Source organism: Lolium rigidum, chromosome 1 (assembly GCF_022539505.1).
Source record: "Lolium rigidum isolate FL_2022 chromosome 1, APGP_CSIRO_Lrig_0.1, whole genome shotgun sequence".
Lineage (NCBI taxonomy): Eukaryota > Viridiplantae > Streptophyta > Magnoliopsida > Poales > Poaceae > Lolium > Lolium rigidum.
Window position 1 is genome coordinate 30173426 of NC_061508.1, and position 21660 is coordinate 30195085.

Consider the following 21660-nt stretch of genomic DNA (forward strand, 5'->3'; position numbering starts at 1 on the left):
GGTAATGAAACATAGAGTGACATGAGAAACATGCATAGGTGTGCGCTCAATTAGAAAAGGGAGGCATCGGAAGCTCGTATTTCAGTCTGAGGCAGAGTTCGCGTGATGCACGTAGAAAGGCCATGCCTTCGGGAATGCTTGGCGCTGCACTATTTTCGGCTTGCACTGCTTCTGATCAGCTGCACACGGGCACGCGGTCATACTCACCAAGACGCATGCGAGATCTCTGGCCGAGAACACGAGTCCCAAGATCGATTTGCTCCCTCTACAATCCTGACCAAAGCTATCTTAAGGGCATCTTCAGCGGCGCGAGCGACCGTTTGTGTTCGGCGTAGATACATTCGAATTTAGACAAATTTTTGACATCTAAAAATGGACAGAGGTATACCTACAGAGGTTCAGCTTTGAATTTTCGGTACTGCAGTTGCTACATTCTCTTCCGGTCGGCCCAATGCCAAGCCCTCAGCTGCGCATGTCTCTGCCTGTTAGAGGCCTTAGCCCAACCCACACTAGAAGTCGCATCATTCTTCTTCGGGCCGAGCTTCTCGCTTGCGCCGTCGCACCGCCCGCCGTTCTCCTATCCGAAGCAGCAGCCGCCGCCGCCCCTCCTCTCCTCGACCGGAGCCGAGCCCGCCGCTATGTCGCCGCCTCGGAGTCACGGCCTGCCGCTACCATTTTCCCCTCCTCCTCGGTCCCGCTTCCTCCCGGGCCTCGGCTCGTGCTCCAGAAGAGCTGTCACATCCGCCGGCGCCTCCTCCCCACCGCCGTCTCCTGCAGGATGCCGCCGCCCTCTCCGCTACGCCGTGCTCGGCGCAGGCTTCGCGGGGCTCTCCGTCGCGTGGCACCTCCTCAAGGTCCTCTCCTCTTTCTCGGTCCTGGCCTTCTTTCATTGTCAAAGACAGCATCGCCTGAAACCGACCGACGCTGTCTGGTTGCAGCATAGCCCCAAGGATTCACGCGTGTCGGTGGACGTCTACGACGAGAACGGCGTAGGGGGCGGCGCCTCGGGAGTCTCGGGAGGGCTTCTACATCCCTACTCGCCCAAAGGTCTCCTCCATCACTGCAACCATTTCAATACCAGTGTGGCAGTGTCACTCAGTTCTGCCTAATTATGTCAACAGTTTTGCGTACAGCCTAAGTTTGGTGCACATATGAATTTCTTGCTTAACTGCAGCCAAGCTTCTCTGGAGGGGAGCTGAATTCTGGAAAGAGAGTATGGATCTCCTGCGCAGCGCAGAGCAAGCGAATGGAACAGCTGGATCCGAGGATGGCGCTAGGCAAGACGATGATGCCCTTATCTGGAGAAGGCAATCAGCTGTTCCTTGTAGCTAGTATGTTTTTTTGTTGATGCTTTGCCTATTGACGAGGATACGTTTTACCGAGCAGGGGAATTCTGCGGCCACCTACGACAGAGAAGGCTGCTGATATATTGCTAGAGGTACTGCTGGATTGAGATTATGAAGCTATGCTCAGGTGCCTCTTTTTTGTGTTTTTTTGTGTGTGATTTTGATGTTTCGACCTATTCGAGTTAGAATGCTCAGAGTTGCCTCCAGAGTTGCAGCCTTCAAGTTCTTGATTCGGATGCTGCACAACGACTGATCCCTGGGTTACGTGTTCCGCTCAACCTTGCCGTTTATATGCCACTAGCGCTGAACGTCAACCCTAAGAAGTATTTACAGGTGCTACACATCTTCGTGCTTTCTTTCACTTAGGTATTTGTCGTCTTATATTCTTGATATACCGAGTCACTTCATTCTTGTGTTTTTGTAGGCATTGTTCTGTGCATGCCAAAATATGGCTGAGAAAGCATCCGTTTCACCCACTGAACAGAAAGAGTTCAAGCTGTGCAAGGAACATGTTGATAATCTACAGCAATTGTCAGGTAAAATAATCACCCAGTCCGCAAAATAAGCACGAGAAATTACTTTAAACAAACCTAAACTTGACGATATGCCCCATCAGATGTTGGCTTTCCATTTAGATTAATCTGAATTAAGTACATATGAATGTACTACCTGAAGCTAAAGTGAAGTTTTGCACTCTTTGCCAATTTACAAATATTAATTGAGCAGCTCCTCTTAATAAGTAGTATATTGAAATAATAATTTAAGGTCAAATGAAGTTATTGTTTTACAGTATGAACTATTTCCCCCCCTAAAGACGCTATCAAATGTGAGCAGGTGATTATGATTCAGTTATCGTCTGCCTTGGGGCCAAAGCTACATTACTTCCAGAACTCACAAATAAGCTACCTCTTAGAAACTGTAGAGGAGTTATTGCTGAATTCCAGCTGCCATTGGAGACAATGTAAGGTGCCACTGTGAGTTGAACTGAAAGTCATTAGTCACTACAGTACCAGCTGGAACTATCTGATGGCTGCATTTTTCTTTTTGCCAGGGAAAAATATGGCAGTCAAAGTCCTTCAATCTTATCTGATGCATGGCTGGCTTTCCAAGGTCCCTGTACCGTTTCTATTGGCTCAACCTGGCAATGGAAGTCTGACAATTATGCTTCAAGTGTATCTGATGATGAAGCTCTTACTGCAACACAAGAGCTGCTCCCAAAAGCTTCTGCCGTTTATCCAGGAATAAGTAAATGGGATTATGTAGGAGCAAGAGCTGGGATAAGAGCCATGCCTCCACTGACAGCTAATGGATCTTTGCCTTTGTTGGGCTGTTTAAATGACGTAATAGGCGAGAGGAGCAATTGTGCTTTCTGGCTAGTTAGTGGCCTTGGCGCCAGGGGCCTTCTGTACCATGGTTTAGTTGGAAAGCTGACTGCCAAAGCTGTAGTTTCTGGTGATGAAACCATAATACCTTCTGAGTTCACTTGCTGGAAGGTGAGCAAGGCTTAGCGTTGACCATTGTGTTGTTCTACCATGTTATTTGTAGGATATTGGTATTAGAGAAAAAGAAAGCCTTGAAGCTTGAGCATGAGTTGGGGAGACCAAGAGGGGTGCAATTCTTATATGATGGGCTGGTGCTGGTGCATATCAAAACCTGAAACCGTTTGCTCAACAAATAGTCACAAATATCACAATGGAATGCCCAACTTGTGTTCTGATGACCATTTTGAAAGCCTCTGATGGAAGCCTGTTGAAGACGCAAAACATGTGTCTTGATCTAAATCATGCTTAGAGCTTAGGGTTACTAAACTGCACCTAATGCACATGTAGGACTCTCGTAGTTTGCTTTAGTTACTTTTTTTTTTGAACTTTTCGTACCATCTTTTCCGTAAACCTGTGGGAGATGAGTTTATGAGTTTTGTGTGGGTAGATGTAGTAAATCAGTAAAATGTTCTCATATATTAATAGAACTATCTGTTAATTTTGGGTTATGGGCTGTGTATTTAAATGGCTAGGAAAGATCTTGGACATATAGGGGATGCATAGTCACAGGTTCCACAGCTCACAATAAAAGCAGCAGCCAGAGAAGCATGAAATGTGTGACAATATGTTCATGCAAATGCACCGTTCCCACACACTTGTATTAGAGACAATGAGATATAGCTCACAAGAAAACCTATGCAGCAGTTCAAAGAGAATGTATACATACACAGCATAGTTGTACAAGCTGCTCTTCCCGCTCAAAACCACACAACACAACGACCCGACGGGAACACCAACAGAAGGAAGGCCAGTGTCTAGACGGTGTAGCTCTGCTGAATGGTGTCGATGTCGATACCCTTCTGCTTCACCACCGACTCGACATGTCCCTTGAGCGTGTGCAGATCCCGGAGCCTGGCGATCTCAGCACGCTTGGCAGCCTGCTCGGCGATGGCGGAAAGCTCTTCCTTGTTGTTGAGGAGGTCGGAAGTGGGCGGCTGGCTGAGGCCGTGGAGCGTCCTCTGTTGCGCGGCCCACTGCGCCTCCCGCTCGCCCCTGCCGTAGTCCTTCTTGTTGGTGAACGCCGTCTGTGCCAAGATCACAAACACCCAGAAGAAATGTCTCACTGGGACGACCACAAAAATGAGAAATCAATCAAGATCACGCAACAATGGCGACGATGCACGCGTGAACAATGGTGATCTCGCTAGCTTGCCTTGTTCTGGACGTTGTCCCAGCCCTTGCCGCTGAGCGAGTACCGGATGATGAACTTGAGCACGTCCAGCGGGATGTAGGTGACGATACTGAAGATCCAGATGGCGCCGCCCCATGACCACCCGATCCCCTGCATGTCGCAGAACTCCCAGTTGGCGTACACGGCGATCGTCGTCGCCACCAGCTGCGCGGCGAAGAAGGCGAAGAGCAGGAGGAACCCCGGTCGCTCCACGAACGACCAGCTCCGTGACCGTGTGACGAAGATGAGCGCCTGGCTAATGATGCTCACCTGCAGGTACAGCGCCGCCATGAGCTGCCTGTTGTTGTCCCGGATCGGCGCCACCCCGAACGTTTCCGTGAAGAAGTCTGTGTCGTGGGCGAGGTAGAAGAAGATCACGGTCACGAGCGCCATGTAAGTTCCGAGCACCACTCCCGTGGCAAAGATCTCGTCGAGCTTCCACGAGTCTGGCTTCGGCGACGGCTTCACGCGGTCCTTGGAGATGGTCATGATGGTGCCGTCGTTGAGGATGGCGATGATGAGCACCATGAAGGGCGCGAAGTCGAACTTCCAGATGAGCGCCACGAGGAGGAACCCCAGCACGATCCGGATGGTGATGGACACGGCGTAGATGGTGTAGTTCTTCATCCTCTGGAAGATGGCGCGGCTGGTCAGCACGGCGCTCACGATCACGCTCAGCCCGGGCTCCGTCAGCACGATGTCCGATGCCGACCGGGCCGCGTCCGTCGCGTCGTCCACGGCGATACCGATGTCGGCCTTCTTCAGCGCCGGCGCGTCATTCACACCGTCGCCAGTCATCCCCACGATGTGCTTCTTGTCCTGGAGCCGCTTCACGATCTCGTACTTGTGCTCCGGGAACACCCCGGCGAACCCGTCGGCTTTCTCGATGAGCTCGTCGATGGGGAGGCCATCGACGGGGACGTTCTTGTCGCCCAGGAGGGCGGTGGACGGGTACATGTTGGTTCCCATGCCGAGCCGCCGCCCGGTCTCCTTCCCGATGGCGAGCTGGTCGCCGGTGATCATCTTGACGTTGACGCCCAGGTGGAGCGCGCGGCGGATGGTCTCCGCGCTGTCGTGCCTCGGAGGGTCGAACAGAGGGAGCAGCCCGATGAATTGCCATGGGTCGCCGGCGCTCTCCTTGCTCTTCTCTGGGACCTGCTGGTAAGACACCCCGAGCGACCGGAGGCCACGGTCGGCGTACTGGTCAATCAGCGCGTGCACCTTCTTCTCGGCGTCTGGCGCCATGTTGCAGAGCTCGATGATCTGCTCGGGCGAGCCCTTGCTGACCCTGTGCCAGTCGCCGTTTCCATCGATGTATGTGATGGCCGTGCGCTTGTCGACCGGGTTGAATGGAAGGAAATGTACTTCCTGGATGCCGGCGCGGGCCTCCTTGGGGTCGGCGAGCATGTTGACGATGCAGGTGTCGATAGCGTCCTGGTTCTCGACGCGGGACGCCCTGGCGGCGTAGAGGAGCACCATATCCTTGTCGACGCCCTTGGAGCAGACCTCGATGAGGGTCTTGTCTACGGTGAGCTTGTTGAGCGTGAGCGTGCCGGTCTTGTCGCTGCAGAGCACGTCCATGCCGGCCATCTCCTCAATGGCAGTCATGCGCTTGGTGATGGCGCCCTGCTGCGACAGCCGGTGGGAGCCGATGGCCATGGTGACGGAGAGCACGGTGGGCATGGCGATTGGGATCCCACCAATGAGCAGCACGAGGAGGTTGTCAATGCCGTCACGGTACGCGCGGTGCTGGATCGGGTACATGACGATCACCTCCACGAACATGCCGGCAGCGATGGAGATGATGCAGAAGTTGCCGATGGCCGTGAGGACCTGCTGGAAGTGTCCCACGTTGTTGGTGCTGTCCACGAGGTGCGCCGCCTTGCCGAAGAAGGTGTGCACGCCCGTGGCGATGACGACGGCCTCGATCTCGCCCTGCTTCACCGTGGATCCCGAGAACACCTCCTGCCCGGCGTACTTGTTCACCGGCATTGACTCTCCCGTGAGCGCCGACTGGTCGATCTTGAGCGCGTCGCCCTCGAGCAGCCTGGCGTCGGCGGGGATGATGTCGCCGAGCTTGATGCTGATGATGTCGCCGGGCACGAGGATGGCGGCGTCCTGCTCCTCCCACCTGCCGTCCCTGAGCAGCTTGGTCTTGGGCGCGAGCCCAGCCATGAGCGCGGCGGCGGCGTCCCCTGCGTTGGACTCCTCGATGTAGCTGATGGTGGAGTTGATGAAGAGCAGGGAGACGATGCCGACGAAGTCCTGCCAGTCCGGAGGCCTGCCGCCGCCGTTGGCGAGCGCGATGGCCATGATGGCGGCGATCTCCATGACCCAGGACAAGGGGTTCCACATGAAGCCCAGGAACTTGAGCAGCTTGCTCTCCTTCTTCTCCTCCAGCTTGTTGGGCCCGAAGAGCTTGAGCCGGTTCTCCCCCTCCGCGCCGCTGAGCCCCTTCTTGTCGCATTTCAGCGTCTTGAACACCTCATCCACCGGGACCGTCGACTGCAAATTAATCAAACCAATCAACCAGGACAGGATGAGAAGAAATTAAGGAAGGACCCAAGGATGGATCAATGGCGACGATGGACGTACCAGGTCGACGGTCTCGTTGCGGACGTCCTCGAGGGAGAGGGACGCCATGGTTGATTAGCTAGTGTTTATTATTTATTTATTAGAGCTAGCTACGGCCGGCGGGGGCCGGCGGTGGCGCGGCGCCGGCGCTCACCCACGAGGGGGAGGCCTTGTTGGGGTGGGCACGGAGGGAGGGCGGGGGCAAGCGCTGCCTGGCTGCCTTCCTCCTCTCTCCGTGTGGGAATGGAGGGGATGGCCATGGCGTCCGCGCTGCCGTCTTATAGCTGCGTCGTGCGGTGGACGACATTGTCGCGACGAACGCGCGGACGGGAGGTTTTCGCGCGCGGGCGGGCGGGCGCCCATGGATTACATGCGTCCCGAGCTTCGTGGAGCGCCATTGGCTTTGTCTCTTGACGGTCTCGCGCGCCAGCCTGGGCGACACGTCCCGCATGTCATGCCTATATATCAGCGCCGTTGCGCCTGCCCGAATGGCCCAATGTACAGTACAGGCTCCTGCGGAAATAGCAAACTGCAAACCGGGCTGAAATATGGCCTGCAACAGTTCAACTCTCTGCCGATTGCAAAAAGAGAAAAGAAATCTCTCTGTGCCGATGAGAGAGTCGAGGAGCGAGCAAGGTGACTGGATAGCCACCTAGAACACCTAGGACGCGTTTGGTATACTGAGCCGAAATCCTGCACACTGGCGTAGGCAGATGGGCGCCCATGCGCGTCGCGAACGGGCCACGAGTCACTTTTGGCCCATCATTTGGTAGCTTGTGCTGCACCGGCCTGAACAGAAGTGCACATTGTTTGGATGTCTGGATACATCGCTCCATCTCTGTTCAGCCACAACACATGTATTTGGTTGCCATTTTGGGCATCCTGGCAACAACTTCTCTTCACCACATTCAAATATGGTGACCTTACTATCACGTAACGGCACACAAATAGCTCAAACATGATCATAAGCACATCACACACTTATACACAACGAACAGAGTACTTAATACTTCCTAATCTAGCGTCAGAGTGGTAAGACACGCGCCTAAACCTGGGGGCAGACTACCCAGGTCCAAAAGCATTGTTCAATAACCTCTACAGGCCAGCATGACAGTGAGATATGCACAAAAGACAATGTTTAACAGCCTCCTAGAGGTCAGCACAACTACAGGATCAGACATAAACAAAGGCAGCGATGGAGTAGCAGCACCTTAACGGCGAGGATCAGCAAAAGGGCCCTCGCGGTGCCTCTTGCAGCTGAAGACGCTGGAGCAGGATGTCTCCTTCCTGAAGACGTCGACCTTGAAGCCGTCGTCCTGAGGGGTGAAGACGTCGACCTTGAAGCCGTCGTCCTGAGGGGTGAAGATGATCGTGTCGTCGACGTGCAGCAGAAGCCTAACGGCGAACTCGCTCCAGGACTTATTGAACCCGACGCACTGGCCTGTCCACTGCAGCTGCACCTTCCACTCGCAATGCTGGCCCAAGTACAAGCAGACCTTTACCGGGGGGCAATTGTTCTTGAGCTTGTACTTGGTGATCAGGGGCTGCTCCATGTACGGCGGCACGACGAGGGCACAGAGGTCCTGGCTCTCCACCTGCACGAAGAACGCCGGCAGATGCTGCCTAGCAGCGTGCCCTAGGTCAGCAGGACGGCCGGCGTGAACCCTCGGCGCTGTGATTTGGTGGTGGGCTTCCATGAACGCTACGTTGGGATCACGCAGCTGCACACGGACGACCATGTCAATAGCGTCCAGTATGGGCCCTTCCTAGAACACTTCCAGGAAGGGCCAGTTCTGCATAAGCACAAGCAGAAGCAATGTCATGGACAAGCACAAGCACAAACAAGCAATGCCATGGACAAGCACAAGCACATGGAAGAAATGCCATTAGCAAGCACAAGCAGAGGCAAGCAATGCCATTGCCAAGCAGAAGCACTGTCATGCACAAGCAGAAGCAAGCAATGCCGTGGACAATGGAAATACCAAGCACAAGCAATGACATGGACAATTCCAAGCACAAGCAGAAGCAAGCAATGCCATGGACAATGGCAATGCCAAGCACAAGCAAGCAATGTCATGGACAATGGCATTGCCAGGTGCTTGAGCTTGGCATTGCCAAGCACAAGCAAAGTCATGGACAATGGCAATGCCAATCTCAAGCATTGTCATGGACTTGACATTGTCAAGTCCTTGCTAGGTACTTGAGCTTAGCATGGCAAGAATAATCACAGTCAAGAACACGCATGCACATTGCCATGAATCCTATCTACATTCCTATCTACATTCCTATCTACATTCACATGTACAATGTCATCCACTCGATGTAAACAAGCGAGAAGGAGTTGATTGAAGGTACTTACGATTGGGTGGAGCGACAACGGCCCAGTCTAAGGACGAACACGAGGTCCTCGAGGAGGTCGCACTCCAAATCCGGGTGGAGGAGGAGGCGTAGTCGGAGCATAGGTCCTAAGCGACGGCGGCGGTGCAGCGGTCGGGAAGCGGGGCGCCGATGGTGCTGTCGGCTCCCGTCGAGCACGAGGCCGGCTGAACCCCGGCGGCGGCGCGACGGGAGGCGCGCCATTGGGTGCAGGCGGACGCGGCATGCCCCATGGCATCGGCGCGTGCATCGTGGTCGATGCACCCCATCCCCGAGCGATCCGCCGGTCGAATCCCGGTAGCTTGAAGAGCCAGGACGGCGGCGCTCCGGGTTGCCACGCCAGCCGGCCTCGTGCTCGCGAACGGCGACGACCGATTCAACACCGGCACGCGGCCGACATCGATCTGCGTTGCCAAGTCGCGACCTCCGGCCTCGTACTCGCGAACGAGGCGCAGCAGCGCCTCGTTGGACCTGGTGGCCGTCGGCCGGATGGCTGGATCCGTCGGCGATGGCGGAGGAGGCGAGGAGGCCATGGCGGCGGTTGATGGGATAGGGCGGTGCCAGGAGTGAATGGGAGAGAGAAGGAGCAAACCAGTGAGGGGAAGTGGGAGCGAGGACCAAGACAACGCGTTGTCTCCCACGCTTCTCCACGCGTGCAACCGTTGCACGTGGGCGTGCAAAATGGCACGACAACGGGACATGCCCGCTGGAAACTACCAATTCGGGCATTCCTCTAGGGCCTGTCCGAGGGGTGCTTTGAGAACCGGTTGGGCCACAACGCGGACCACTTATAGGCAACCAAACGGACCGGTTTTTGCTGGGCCGATGCGAGCCAAAGGGCTCACAGCCAACCAAACGCGCCCCTAGTGCACATGAAAAGAGAGGTGTAGAGATGCAATTCGGGGCATTGAAGATCCCATTGATGCCTGCGTGAGGTAGGCTTGGTGCGGCGGTGTTGATGACGAACTAGTTGTCGATAACGATCTGGAGATCCTCCTGATCCCCTTCGGCCGCCACCTACACTGCCCTAGAACATCACGGCGAGGTTCCAGCTTTCCCGTTGCTTATGCACGGACTGCGATCGGTGCAGAGCTTTAGGAATATTTGGGAGCAGCGAGAGCGACTTAGGTGAGATCGCTAGCCACCGGGGCTCCCCCTTTTATGTGCGCATGCAACATGGGGCCATGAACCATTACTTGGTCGGTGAAGCCCCCGATCAGGGCGTTATGTTTACGTACGAGAGGGTTTCTGGACGTTGGTCCATGGGCCCACCCTTTGACTTACCGTTAATAATGACTCTATCTTATTTTCGTTTAACTGAACCTGACAGTTAACTTTGAACTTTGACAGTTGAACCTGACAGATCAACCAACATTCTCCCCTTTGATCGTTAGGTTTAACTTCATTTGCCCATTCTCTATAGGAATAATAAACCAAAGTGAGGTGTTACAACAACCAATAAAATGCTATTGAACCTCAACACTTATAGCATACCAGCCTATTTCGAAACGGATAACATAATACTTATTGGGAGTGGTTCTTACTGTGGTCCCTTTATTCTAGAATCATAAGGCTTTCGGTAATCCCATGCCGGCAACATGCTCACGAAAAATACTGGGTGGTAAGCCTTTCGTTAGCGGATCCGCAAGCATACGAGTCGTACTTATATGCTTAACATTAGTTGTATGATCATGGATTCTATACTTCACAACATGATACTTAATGTCAATGTGTTTGGCAGCATCACTTGACTTGTTTTTATTCGCATAGAAAACTACGGGTTCATTATCTCAGTACAATAGAAGTGGTTTTAAAATGTTGTCGACTACTTTAAGTCCGGGAATAAAATTCCTTAGCCATACAGTCTGCCCAGTGGCCTCATAACATGCTATAAACTCTGCTTGCATCGTAGATGAAGCAACTATCGTTTGTTTGGAGCTTTTCCACAATATAGCTCCTCCGGCAAGTGTGAATATATAACCTGACGTGGATTTCTTACTATCCACACAACCGGCATGATTAGAATCTGCATAACCAACAACTTGTAGGTTATCAGACCTTTTATATGTAAGCATGTACCATTTTGTTTCTTGCATATAACGCAAGACTTTCTTTGCGGCCTTCCAGTGGTCTAGTCCTGGATTTAATTGGAATCTGCCAAGCATCCTGGTTACAAAAGCCAAGTCAGAGCGTGTACAAACTTGTGCATACATAATGCTTCCGACAACTGAAGCATAAGGAACCGACTTCATCTGACCAGTTTCAATTTGGTTCCTCGAACATTGAAATGTCCCAAACTTATCACCCTTGACTATTGGAGCAGGTGAGCCAGAGCACTTATGCACCTTGACTATTGGAGCAGGTGAGCCAGAGCACTTATGAACCTTGACTATTGGAGCAGGTGAGCCAGAGCACTTACACATATTGAATTTCTTTAGTACTCGCTCAAAGTATGCCTTTTGTGATAGTCCCAACACACCTTTAGACCTATCTTGATGAATCTCAATGCCGAGGACATATGAAGCTTCACCCAGATCTTTGATATCAAAATTGGAAGACAGAAAATTCTTGGTCTCGTGCAGCAGGCTAATAATATGTCATCCACATACATGACTAATATTGTGAACCTACTGCCCTTAAACTTAACATAAATGCAGTTGTCCACAACATTTTTAGTAAAACCAAAAGTTCTAATAATCTTATCGAACTTGAGGTACCACTGTCTTGAAGCTTGCTTCAAGCCGTAGATGGAATTCTTCAGACGACATGCTAAACTTTCCTTTCCTTCCACAACAAAACCTTCCGGCTGAGTCATGTATACATTTTCATTAAGGTCACCATTTAAAATGCCGCCTTAACGTCCATTTGATGCAATTCTAGGTCGAAATGAGCTACCAGAGCCATGATGATCCTAAAAGAATATTTAGATGACACATGAGAGAAAGTCTGATTGTAATCGATTCCTTCTCTCTGCGTGGAACCCTTTGCCACAAGTCTAGCTTTGAACCTTTCGATGTTCCCTTTGGGGTCGTACTTAGTTTTGTAGACCCATTTGCAGCCTACTCTTTTGGCACCATTAGGAACTTCTAAATTCTACAGCGACATCACACGATCGACTCGATAGCCATCTACAACACCTAGTGCACATGAAAAGAGACATGTAGAGATGCATTACGGGGCATTCAAGATCCCATCGATGCCTGCGTGAGACAGGCTTGGTGCGGCGGTATTGATGATGAACTGGTGGTTGATGATGATCTGGAAATCCTCCTGATACCCTCCGTCCGCCACCTACACTGCCCTGGAACAACATGGCGAGGTTCCAGCCTTCCCGTTGCTTATGCGTGGACTGCGATCGGTGTAGAGCTTTAGGAATATCTGGGAGCAGCGAGACTAAGCGACTTAGGTGATGTTGTGGGTATACTTCATAGGTGTACCATCGACAGTGCCTAGATCCGGCAAGCCCGGGTGGCCCACAGACGGTGATGAGGCATGTGGCCCATCGGGCGGCCCAGTTGCTGTTGATCATGAAGGAAGAAGTCCAGCCCAGGATCGGCAGGCCGGATCCGCACCGACATAAGAGTAACCCGGATCCATGGAGGCCCATGAGGAACCCGGATCCAAGTACGACGTATATGGAAGGCGGATCCGTGACGTGCACGGCAAGATATTGTACCGTAGTTAGACCGTCCGTAATCCGGCTAGGACTCTCCATGTAAACCCTAGATCCGTGCGCCTTTATAAGCCGGATCCCGGGAGCCCTAGAGGCACAACCACAACTCATTGTAACAACGCGAAAGCGCCCGGATAATTCCGGACAAGCAGCAGTAGGCCCCGTTATCGTGCGGGTGTTCCGAAGCTGGGTAACTCGCGTACCACCGTCCCGTGTGCACTCCGCCCTATGGCCCCTACTTCTTCTCCCCTCGTGAGGATCCCTCCTCCGAGGTACCGTCGATTAGGCAACGACGGTTGGCGCCCACCGTGGGGCCTGCGGCGTCTGGAGGCCGGAACCGGGAGGGTTCCGCCATGGGAAGCTACGACGACACCATCGCTGTGGGGCGTGTCCTTTACGCCGGAAATCTGCCGATCGTCCCTCCGGATGAGTGTTGGATTCCGGCTAAAACCGACCCCATCAAGCTCTCCATCGTCCCAGTTGGCGGCATACACATCTTCATCGGGGAAACCGTCGATTCCGACGGAAACCCACTGGTAAGTAGCGCTGACGCGACCGCCGCTGAGCAGGACGCAGTCGCGAAGATCCGATCAGAGACGCTGGAACTTCCTAGCAAAGATTCCGCCTTGGATCTGGAAAAATCAAAGCCCACCCCATCCGCCCCTGAGCAGGAAACAAAGGTGGAAGACCAATGCAGATCCGCCTGGGTCTCCCAGGTGTTAGAGAAGCAAAGGTGTCACTTCGTACACTTCTTGGCCCATACCGCCGGAACCGCCCCTCTTGAAGTCGGAGCTGGTCCCGAGCAGGAAGAGGCACCGGAAAACGGCGCCGACCCGGATCAGGCTCAGCCTGTCGGAGAAAGCGAAGCTCCGGTTGAAGAGTCGATCTTGGGCAATCTGAGCCCAATTTCCGGCGACACCCCATCCATGGAATCTGATGACTTCGTGCGCAAGTTGGAGGAGTATGGTCTCGGCGATCAGCCTGAAGTCAACTCCGCCCAGCCGAAGCAGGTTCTCGCAACGGTAGCAGCGCTGGGACAAACCGGATCTGGAGACCAAGTCAGCCAATCTGAACCATCCCAACAAGGATCTCCAATGTCTCGGGTGCGTCCCCAAAGGGATTCCCCTTCGGAGGAAATCCTGTCAGCAGAAGAGGTGGCCGCACGAGCAGTTCTTAACACACCTATAACTCCGGGCCACGCCGCAGATCTGGAGGCTCTAGAGACCGCCAGAAAGGAGATGCTGGCCACAGCCAAGAGGCTCGCCGACACCGAAGCTGCATTAAAGATAGGAAGGGCAGATCATGCAACCTGGCTGGAAAACTTCGACAGACAGGACCGCGAGATTACTAACACACTCGAGCACGTCAAGAGCATGAGGGCTGAGTGGGAAGTAAAGATGACCTACGCGCAGGCGGAGGCCGATCGTATTGTCAGAGAAGCAATTCCGCCTCGCAGGATAGCCTTCAACACGCCCGCAGTTCACCAGCCGCTGGAAACTCCAAAGGACAACATGCTGAAAGCAGCGGAATTGCTGAAGAAGAAGGACGAAGAAGTTGATATCAACCATCTCCGCACACTTGTCGCTTCAGCAATGCAGCAGCAGAGCAAGGCAGATACTTCGCGCAGGTTGGAATCCAATCCGGATAACTGTGTATCCACCGCGCAGAAGGACGCCCGCGCCGATCGGCACCCTGACGATGAATCACACACCGGATCCTCAGAGCGCAGAAGAAGGGCCAGGGAACACCCAAATCCGATCCCCGTCCCATCACAGACGCCTCCGTCGGATCCAAGAAAGGGAAAGGATGCGATGTACTCCGGACGAGACAGATACCGCAACCCCTCTCCTCCGCCCAACGGTTATCCGCGACCCCCTCGCCGCCGTAGTCCAGCCGGAAACACCAGGCCCATAGGGCACGGTGCGATTGTTATCCGCGACAACGTGCTGCCAAGAAACAGAAACAGGAGCGTTCGCCGGAACCTCGCCGGAACCAGAACAATGTTCCTGAGCCCGAGCCCAGAAGGAGTCGGAATGAAGACCGCGGTCCAGAACCTCGCCGGAACCGCAATCCAGAACCTCGTCGGAGCCGCGACCCAGAGCCTCGTCGGAGCCGTGACCCGGAGCCTCGCCGGAATGACCAGGGCAGCCAGCGCCAAGGCGAAGGCAGCCACAGAAGCCGGAGTCAGCACCAGGAAGGTCGTGGAGATTCAGATGGCGGAAGCAAGAAGTCAGACCGCCCACCTCGCAGGTCTCCCTCACCACCACCTAGCGGTGGCGGCGGAGGTGGAGGCGGAGGCAATGGCCGGAGATCTCGCTCGCGCTCAAAGTCTCCCCGCCACGGCTCGCGCGACGCACGGGACCGCCTTAACGAGTACAGAACGGACTACATTGGTCCGAAGTGCTTTGGCAGGATGATTCGAGAGGAACCAAAGCCAAGGAGCTCCCTCAAGCTACCCGGAAATCTGAAGCATTATGATGGCACCGAAAGGCCGGATACCTGGATTGAGGACTACTACAATGCAAGTAACCTTCGCCGGAGGAACCCCTAACATCGCCGCCGCATGCTCCAGCTTGTACCTTGTAGGACCAGCCCGGATCCGGCTCGGCCGACCTCGAGAAGAACTCCATCTTTTGCCGGTTCGACCTGAAGACCGCTTTTGAGAAACACTTCGGGGGCACCTACAAAAGACCTGCCACAACGAAGCGACTTACAAGCTTGTATCCGAAGAAGGGAGAAACCTCAAGAAACTTCCTCACACGATGGTTGGCATGCAGGAACGAGTGCGAAAACGTCGATCACACCACCGCCATGTACGCCTTTATTGGTGGACTGCAGAGAGGAGGATTGCTGAGGCATAAGCTTACATGTTTGGCTAACGCCAACAAACTGACTTTGGATGAGATGATCTCCATTGCCAGTGATCACACCGCCGCCGATGACGACGCAGGCGGTGATATCGCAGCTACAAGCAATCCCCTGCACCAGCAAAAGAAGAACCGTGATAACGGTAACAACAGCGGCCACAAGCGCAAAAACCCTGATGACCAGAAGAGTGGCGGATCCGAGATGGTCGCCATGGCGTTCCAACGCGGAGGTTCAGGAGGCGGAAGAGGACGTGGCCGTGGAGGCGGAGCCGGCAGGGGTCAGCAGCATGGCACTGAGGTCACCGCTGGCGGATCCCGCGCCCCGCAAACCTACGAGGAGTACAGAGACATGCCCTGCCTGGCCCACTTGGATCCGGCTACAGGGAAGTCCACTCATACCAACCGCAACTGCAAGTGGGTCAACGACCTCAAGAACGACCCGGAGGCAGGATACAAGCGAGCCCGGAAGCACCGCCCACGCGGCAAAGGAGGCAAGGGCAAGAACAAGGACAAGGAGGAGGACAGTTCCGAGGCGATGGACGAGGATGATAACTCGCCGGATCCCAAAGCCGGATCCGCAGGAAAATCCAACCCCTTTGAGAAAAAGAGCGTGGGGGCTTACCACACCTTCCTCGGAACCCCCACAGTCCGTGCTACAAAATCAGCTACCCGGATCCTGAACGCCACAGTTCCGGCTGTGCCGCAGTATGTCAGGTGGTCGGAAGTTCCGTGCACATTTGATAGGGAAGATCATCCCGCCATTGTGCCAAAAGAATACTACGCCTTGGTTGTGAGTCCCCGCATAGACGGGTATGACTTCTCCAAGTGCCTCATGGACGGCGGAGCCAGCTTGAACATCATGTACCTGGAGACTCTGGAGCGGATGAACCTCACCAAGGAACAGCTCAAACACAGCACCACCGAGTTTCACGGCGTGGTTCCGGGTAAGAAGGCGAACTCCCTCGGCAGCATCACACTTCCCGTGGCTTTCGGCGATGTTCATAATTTCCGCGAAGAGAAGATCACGTTCGAAGTTGTGCCCTTCAAGAGCTCCTACCATGTCATCTTCGGCAGGCCCACCTACCACAAGTTCCACGCAAGGGCGTGCTATATCTACAACAAGCTCAAGATGCCGGGTCCCAATGGTATGATCACCATAACCGGAGACTACAAGAAGGCTCATGAGTGCGAGTTGGGCGAAGCCGCCTCGCAGAGTCCGTCATATCCGGAGAAGAGCCGAAAGGCTACGTGGCCGCGGTGGATCCGACCGAGATGCGGACCACCAAGAAGCAGATCTCCGAGCAGTAAAACCTCTTTCAAGCCCGCGATAGAAACCAAGAAGCACGACCTCATTCCGGGTGACTCTTCCAAGCAGGTTTCGGTCGGGGCCAACATGGACCCCAAATAGGAAAGCGCGCTCGTCGAGTTCCTCCGCGCTAACATGGATATCTTCGCATGGCAACCTTCTCGACATGTCCGGAGTACCTAGGGAACTCGCCGAGCACTACCTCAACATAAATCCGGGGGCTAAACCAGTGAAGCAAGCTATGCGACGCTTTGGAGATAAGAAGCGCCGCGCCATAGGAATGGAACTAGCAAAGTTACTAGAAGCAGGTTTTGTAATAGAAGTCATCCACACCGATTGGGTCGCGAACCCCGTCCTTGTACCCAAAAAGAACACTGAAATACTAAGAATGTGCATCGATTACTCTGGCTTGAACAAACATTGCCCGAAGGATCCGTTCCCCCTGCCGCGCATTGACCAAGTCATTGATTCGACGGCGGGGGCGGAACTTCGTGTTTTCTTGATGCGTATTCCGGTACCATCGGATCCGGATGAAGGAATCCGACCAAAAGGCGACTTCATTCATTACCCCGTTTGGTACTTACCGCTATGTTACTATGCCCTTTGGTTTGAAAAATGCAGGTGCTACTTACCAACGTACGATGCAGCGGTGCCTGAAGGACCAAATAGGCCGGAACGTGCACGCTTACGTCGACGACATCGCGGTCATGACCCGGAAAGGATCCGACTTGATCAGCGACCTCACATAAACCTTCGACAACCTCCGCAGGTACAAGATGATGTTGAATCCGCTGAAGTGCGTCTTTGGCGTACTCAGCCGGAAAACTCCTTGGCTTCATAGTCTCTCACAGAGGTATTGAGGTGAACCCGGAAAAGATCAAGGCAATCCTGTGCATCAAACGACCAACTTGTCTCAAAGATGTGCAACGACTAACCGGTTGCGTCGCAGCAATCAGCAGGTTTGTTAGCCGTCTTGGCGAGAAGGCGCTACCCCTGTACAAGCTGCTGAAGAAAACAGACAAATTTGTCTGGGACGACGCAGCCGACGCAGCTCTTCGTGGGTTGAAGGAAATACTTACCTCCCCACCTATCTTGGCAGCCCCAGCAGAGTCAGAGCCAATGCTCCTTTATCTGGCGGCTACCAACAAAGTCGTCAGCCTCGTCATCGTGGTGGAGCGAAAGGAGGAAGGTCATGAATATGACGTCCAAAGACCTGTCTACTACATTAGCGAGGTGCTGACAGAATCAAAGCAAAGATACCCTCACTTTCAGAAGCTAGCTTATGGAGTTTTCCTAGGCAGCCGGAAGCTGAGACACTACTTCCAAGAGCACCCAGTAACAGTTGTGAGCAAAGCTCCGCTGTCAACAATTCTCAACAACGCTGACGCAACAGGACGAACAGCTAAATGGGGCATCGAATTATCCGCCTTCGACATCGCTTACAAGCCAAGGACTGCGGTCAAATCCCAAGTCTTGGCAGATTTCGTTGCAGATTGGACAGAAGCTCCGGATGCGAGTCTGGAGCCGGAACCAGAAACATGGGTCATGCACTTCGACGGATCCAAGCAGCATCAAGGCTCAGGAGCCGGAGTCACCCTGAAGTCCCCTACCGGAGAAGAACTGCAGTACGTTCTGCAGATCCACTTCGAAGCTACAAATAACATGGCGGAATATGAGGCTCTACTACACGGACTGCGCATCGCTAAGGAAATAGGAATCAAGCACATCATTTGTTGCGGAGACTCCGACCTGGTGGCACAGCAAGTAGCCGGAACCTGGAACGCCAGAAATTCCGTCATGGCGGCTTACAGAAACGAAGTTGACGAGATCGCCAAGAGCTTCCTCGGATACGAAGTCAAGTACGTCAGAAGAGACGACAATACAGCGGCAGATATGCTATCCAAGCTCGGATCCGGCAGAAAGCCAATTCCGCCTGGAATTTTCCTAGAGCATCTCCGGATACCCTCGGTGAAGGGCGCTAACCCGGAAAACCCAGAAGTGGCAGTGTCTCCGGCTAAACAGGTGTTGGCCACCATTCCGGCTTGGACTCAGCCTTTCCTGGACTACCTCATCGATCAGAAGTTGCCGGAGGACGAGGTCCTCGCGCGCCAGATCATCAGACGAGCACGATCCTACACAATTGTTGATGGACAGCTCTACAAACGAAGCGCAACAGGGGTATTTCTCAAATGCGTCTCAAACCAAGATGGCATTGAAATCCTCAGAGAGATCCACGCAGGGGACTGCGGGCACCATGCCGCTCCCAGATCACTCGTTGCAAAAGCTTTTCGGCTAGGCTTTTATTGGCTCACAGCCTAAAGAAGATGCCGATAAGATAGTCAAAACCTGCCGAGGTTGTCGGTACTACGCTACTCAACCAAACGCTCCAGCCCAAGAGCTGAAAACCATACCTATCACCCGGCCATTTGCGGTCCGGGGGCTCGATATGGTTGGTAAGTTAAAAAGATCATCTCCCGGTGGTTGTGAATACCTCCCGGTCGCCGTTGACAAGTTCAGCAAGTGGATCGAGGCCAAGCCGTTGAGAAAAGCCGACGGTGCTACGGCACTAAAATTTGTCATCAGCCTCGTAATGAGATTCGGCATCCCACACCAGCATAATCACAGATAATGGCACAAACTTCGCTCAGGGAGAATTGAAGGATTATTGTGAGACAATGGGGATCCGATTGGACCTTGCATCTGTGGCTCACCCACAATCCAATGGTCAAGTTGAAAGGGCTAACGGTCTAATATTATCAGGAATCAAGCCACGCCTTGAAGAACCGCTGCGACGAGCAGCCGGAGCTTGGGCCGACGAACTGGACGCTGTTTTGTGGAGTTTGCGAACTACCCCTAACAGGTCAACAGGGTTTACCCCTTTCTTCCCGGTATACGGATCCGAAGCCGTGATTCCCTCCGACATCATCCATGATTCACCGCGAGTTTCCGCCTATAACGATGAAACAGCTGACGAGGCCAGACAGCTATCTGTGGACCTGATCGAAGAAGCTCGGAATCTAGCTGACCAGCGTTCCGCCATCTACCAGCAGAAGCTCCGACGCTATCACAGTCGTCGAGTTCGGAAACGCTCCTTCATGGCCGGAGACCTGGTCCTCCGCCTTCGACAGGTGAAAGACCATAAGCTGCAATCTCCATGGGAAGGACCCTTTGTCGTTAGCAAAGTGCTTCATAACGGATCGTACTACCTTGTCGATTTCCGCGAGCCGAGGGATAGACCTGCTAACCGGCGCCGGAAACGCAAGCGTGAGGATCCGGATGACATCTACGATGAAACAGATCGCCCTTGGAATATCGCACAGCTACGTCCTTTCTACACTTAGCATATTTTTCCGAGTTACAAACTCTGTAATAGTTATACATGATCAATGAAATAAAGCTTATGGTTCACTCTTTGAGTCTTTTACCTCCTTTACTTGTTCATTTTAGATCGTGTATGTTTTTTCCGACTAAAACCGCAGAGCTGGATGTTTTCCGCCTAGGCATGTATAAAAGTTGTGATTTCTAAAATCGTCCTTTAGGACGTAAGCTTAAGTTTTCTGATTAAGTTGTTATCTGTTGCGAACTCGTGGATTCCTAGTAGCGATTTCCGGCACCTATGCCTGGGGGCTTGTTTCCGCGGTTATGGACGGATTGCCATTAGGCTTCGTCGCCGCTGGCGAGCATTTCCGGCTAAGGTTTTCCGGCTCGTGGAAGGTCAAGCGGGCAAGCCGGAAAATAACGAGATCAGCACTTGCTTTCCGACATAAAACGAAACATGCACATAATATTAAACGGATAGCAGGATAAGTGTTTCCGCCCCATGCATAATCGTTTCGTTCCTAGCTACTTAAGAATTTAAAGTCTTATTACAAACCCTCGCCGGGGCCAAAATGATGCATTGTTTTTCCCGCAGGAATAAAAGTTCTCACTCCCCTTAGCCGGAGAAGTTTTGCCCTCTGGATCCTCGTTCCTTGGCGCCTTCGGCCGGAGAAGACACATCTTCTTCACTTTCTTTTTCAGAAGCAGCAGCGCTGGTCTTGGGTTCCTCTTGGGGAGTTTCCTTGGAGCTGGTCCAGGTAAATTGGGTTCCGGATTCCGCAGGTCGCGCCTTGGCAGCAAGCTCTTTCTGAAGTTCAGCTTCTAGGGGCTCGTCAGCAGGGAGGACGATCTTGTCGTAGAATTCCTCGTGTCGGATCCTACGCGCGATACGGGTGTCGTAGCCGCTCACTGCATCCAGTAGCGCGTTGACATCCGCATCCGGAGGAACGCCCGTGGTCACTTCATCAAGATCAAGATCCGGAGTATGTGCTAGGCACATGGTTAAGGCCATTGCAGCTGCGCCTCGGGCTGAGGATGCTTGCAGATCTGTCACCAGTTCCGGCAGGATATCCATCTTCCTAATAAGTTTCCGGACGTCGCAAGTGCGGCTCCTCTTGATGGATAAGTTGTAACATATCTTGCGGGAGGCGGAGATAAGATCTTTGCAGTCATCGCCTGCAAGTTGAAGGAGGTCGTCACGTGGATACAAATTCCGGCGCTCTTCGGAATACCCAAGCGGCTCTGCATAAAACAGTGAAGATATAAGCATATAGTTTTGAGCATAAAGTAAAACGTCGGAACAGATATCTGGGCAAGGTGCTAGTATTGATACCCAAAATGTTCTCATTGAGCAAGTCCCAGTGCTGCTCCGCCGTCCGCATAAATTTCCGGAGTCCGTCAATCTCTTTTTGCTGCCTCTTGATGGTCTCGCTATCAGCATTCTTTTTTAGCACCAGCTCGCCCTTTTCCCTGGCATGCTCGGAGTTT

At 53.3% G+C, this 21660-nt stretch overlaps 2 protein-coding genes across 3 annotated transcripts; one reads left to right on the forward strand and one right to left on the reverse strand.

Annotated features, from left to right (window-relative positions):
* The first annotated feature begins 629 nt into the window (after positions 1–629).
* On the forward strand, positions 630–2927 carry LOC124670479. 2 transcript variants are annotated; one of them, XM_047206977.1, is made up of 8 exons: positions 630–854; positions 939–1047; positions 1175–1307; positions 1387–1438; positions 1533–1679; positions 1771–1882; positions 2181–2307; positions 2398–2927. In XM_047206977.1, exons 1-8 carry the CDS (start codon positions 639–641, stop codon positions 2852–2854), a joined length of 1353 nt encoding a protein of 450 aa, XP_047062933.1. In that variant the 5' UTR covers positions 630–638; the 3' UTR covers positions 2855–2927. The 2 variants fall into 2 exon arrangements, with proteins under 2 accessions (XP_047062933.1, XP_047062939.1); XM_047206983.1 differs by having other exon boundaries at positions 1542–1679.
* A 715-nt stretch (positions 2928–3642) lies between these two features.
* On the reverse strand, positions 3643–6701 carry LOC124670497 (ATPase 6, plasma membrane-type-like). The gene is made up of 3 exons (XM_047206992.1): positions 6654–6701; positions 4041–6563; positions 3643–3912 (listed from the first exon to the last, which is right to left on the reverse strand). Exons 1-3 carry the CDS (start codon positions 6699–6701, stop codon positions 3643–3645), a joined length of 2841 nt encoding a protein of 946 aa, XP_047062948.1.
* Between the last annotated feature and the right edge of the window lie 14959 nt (positions 6702–21660).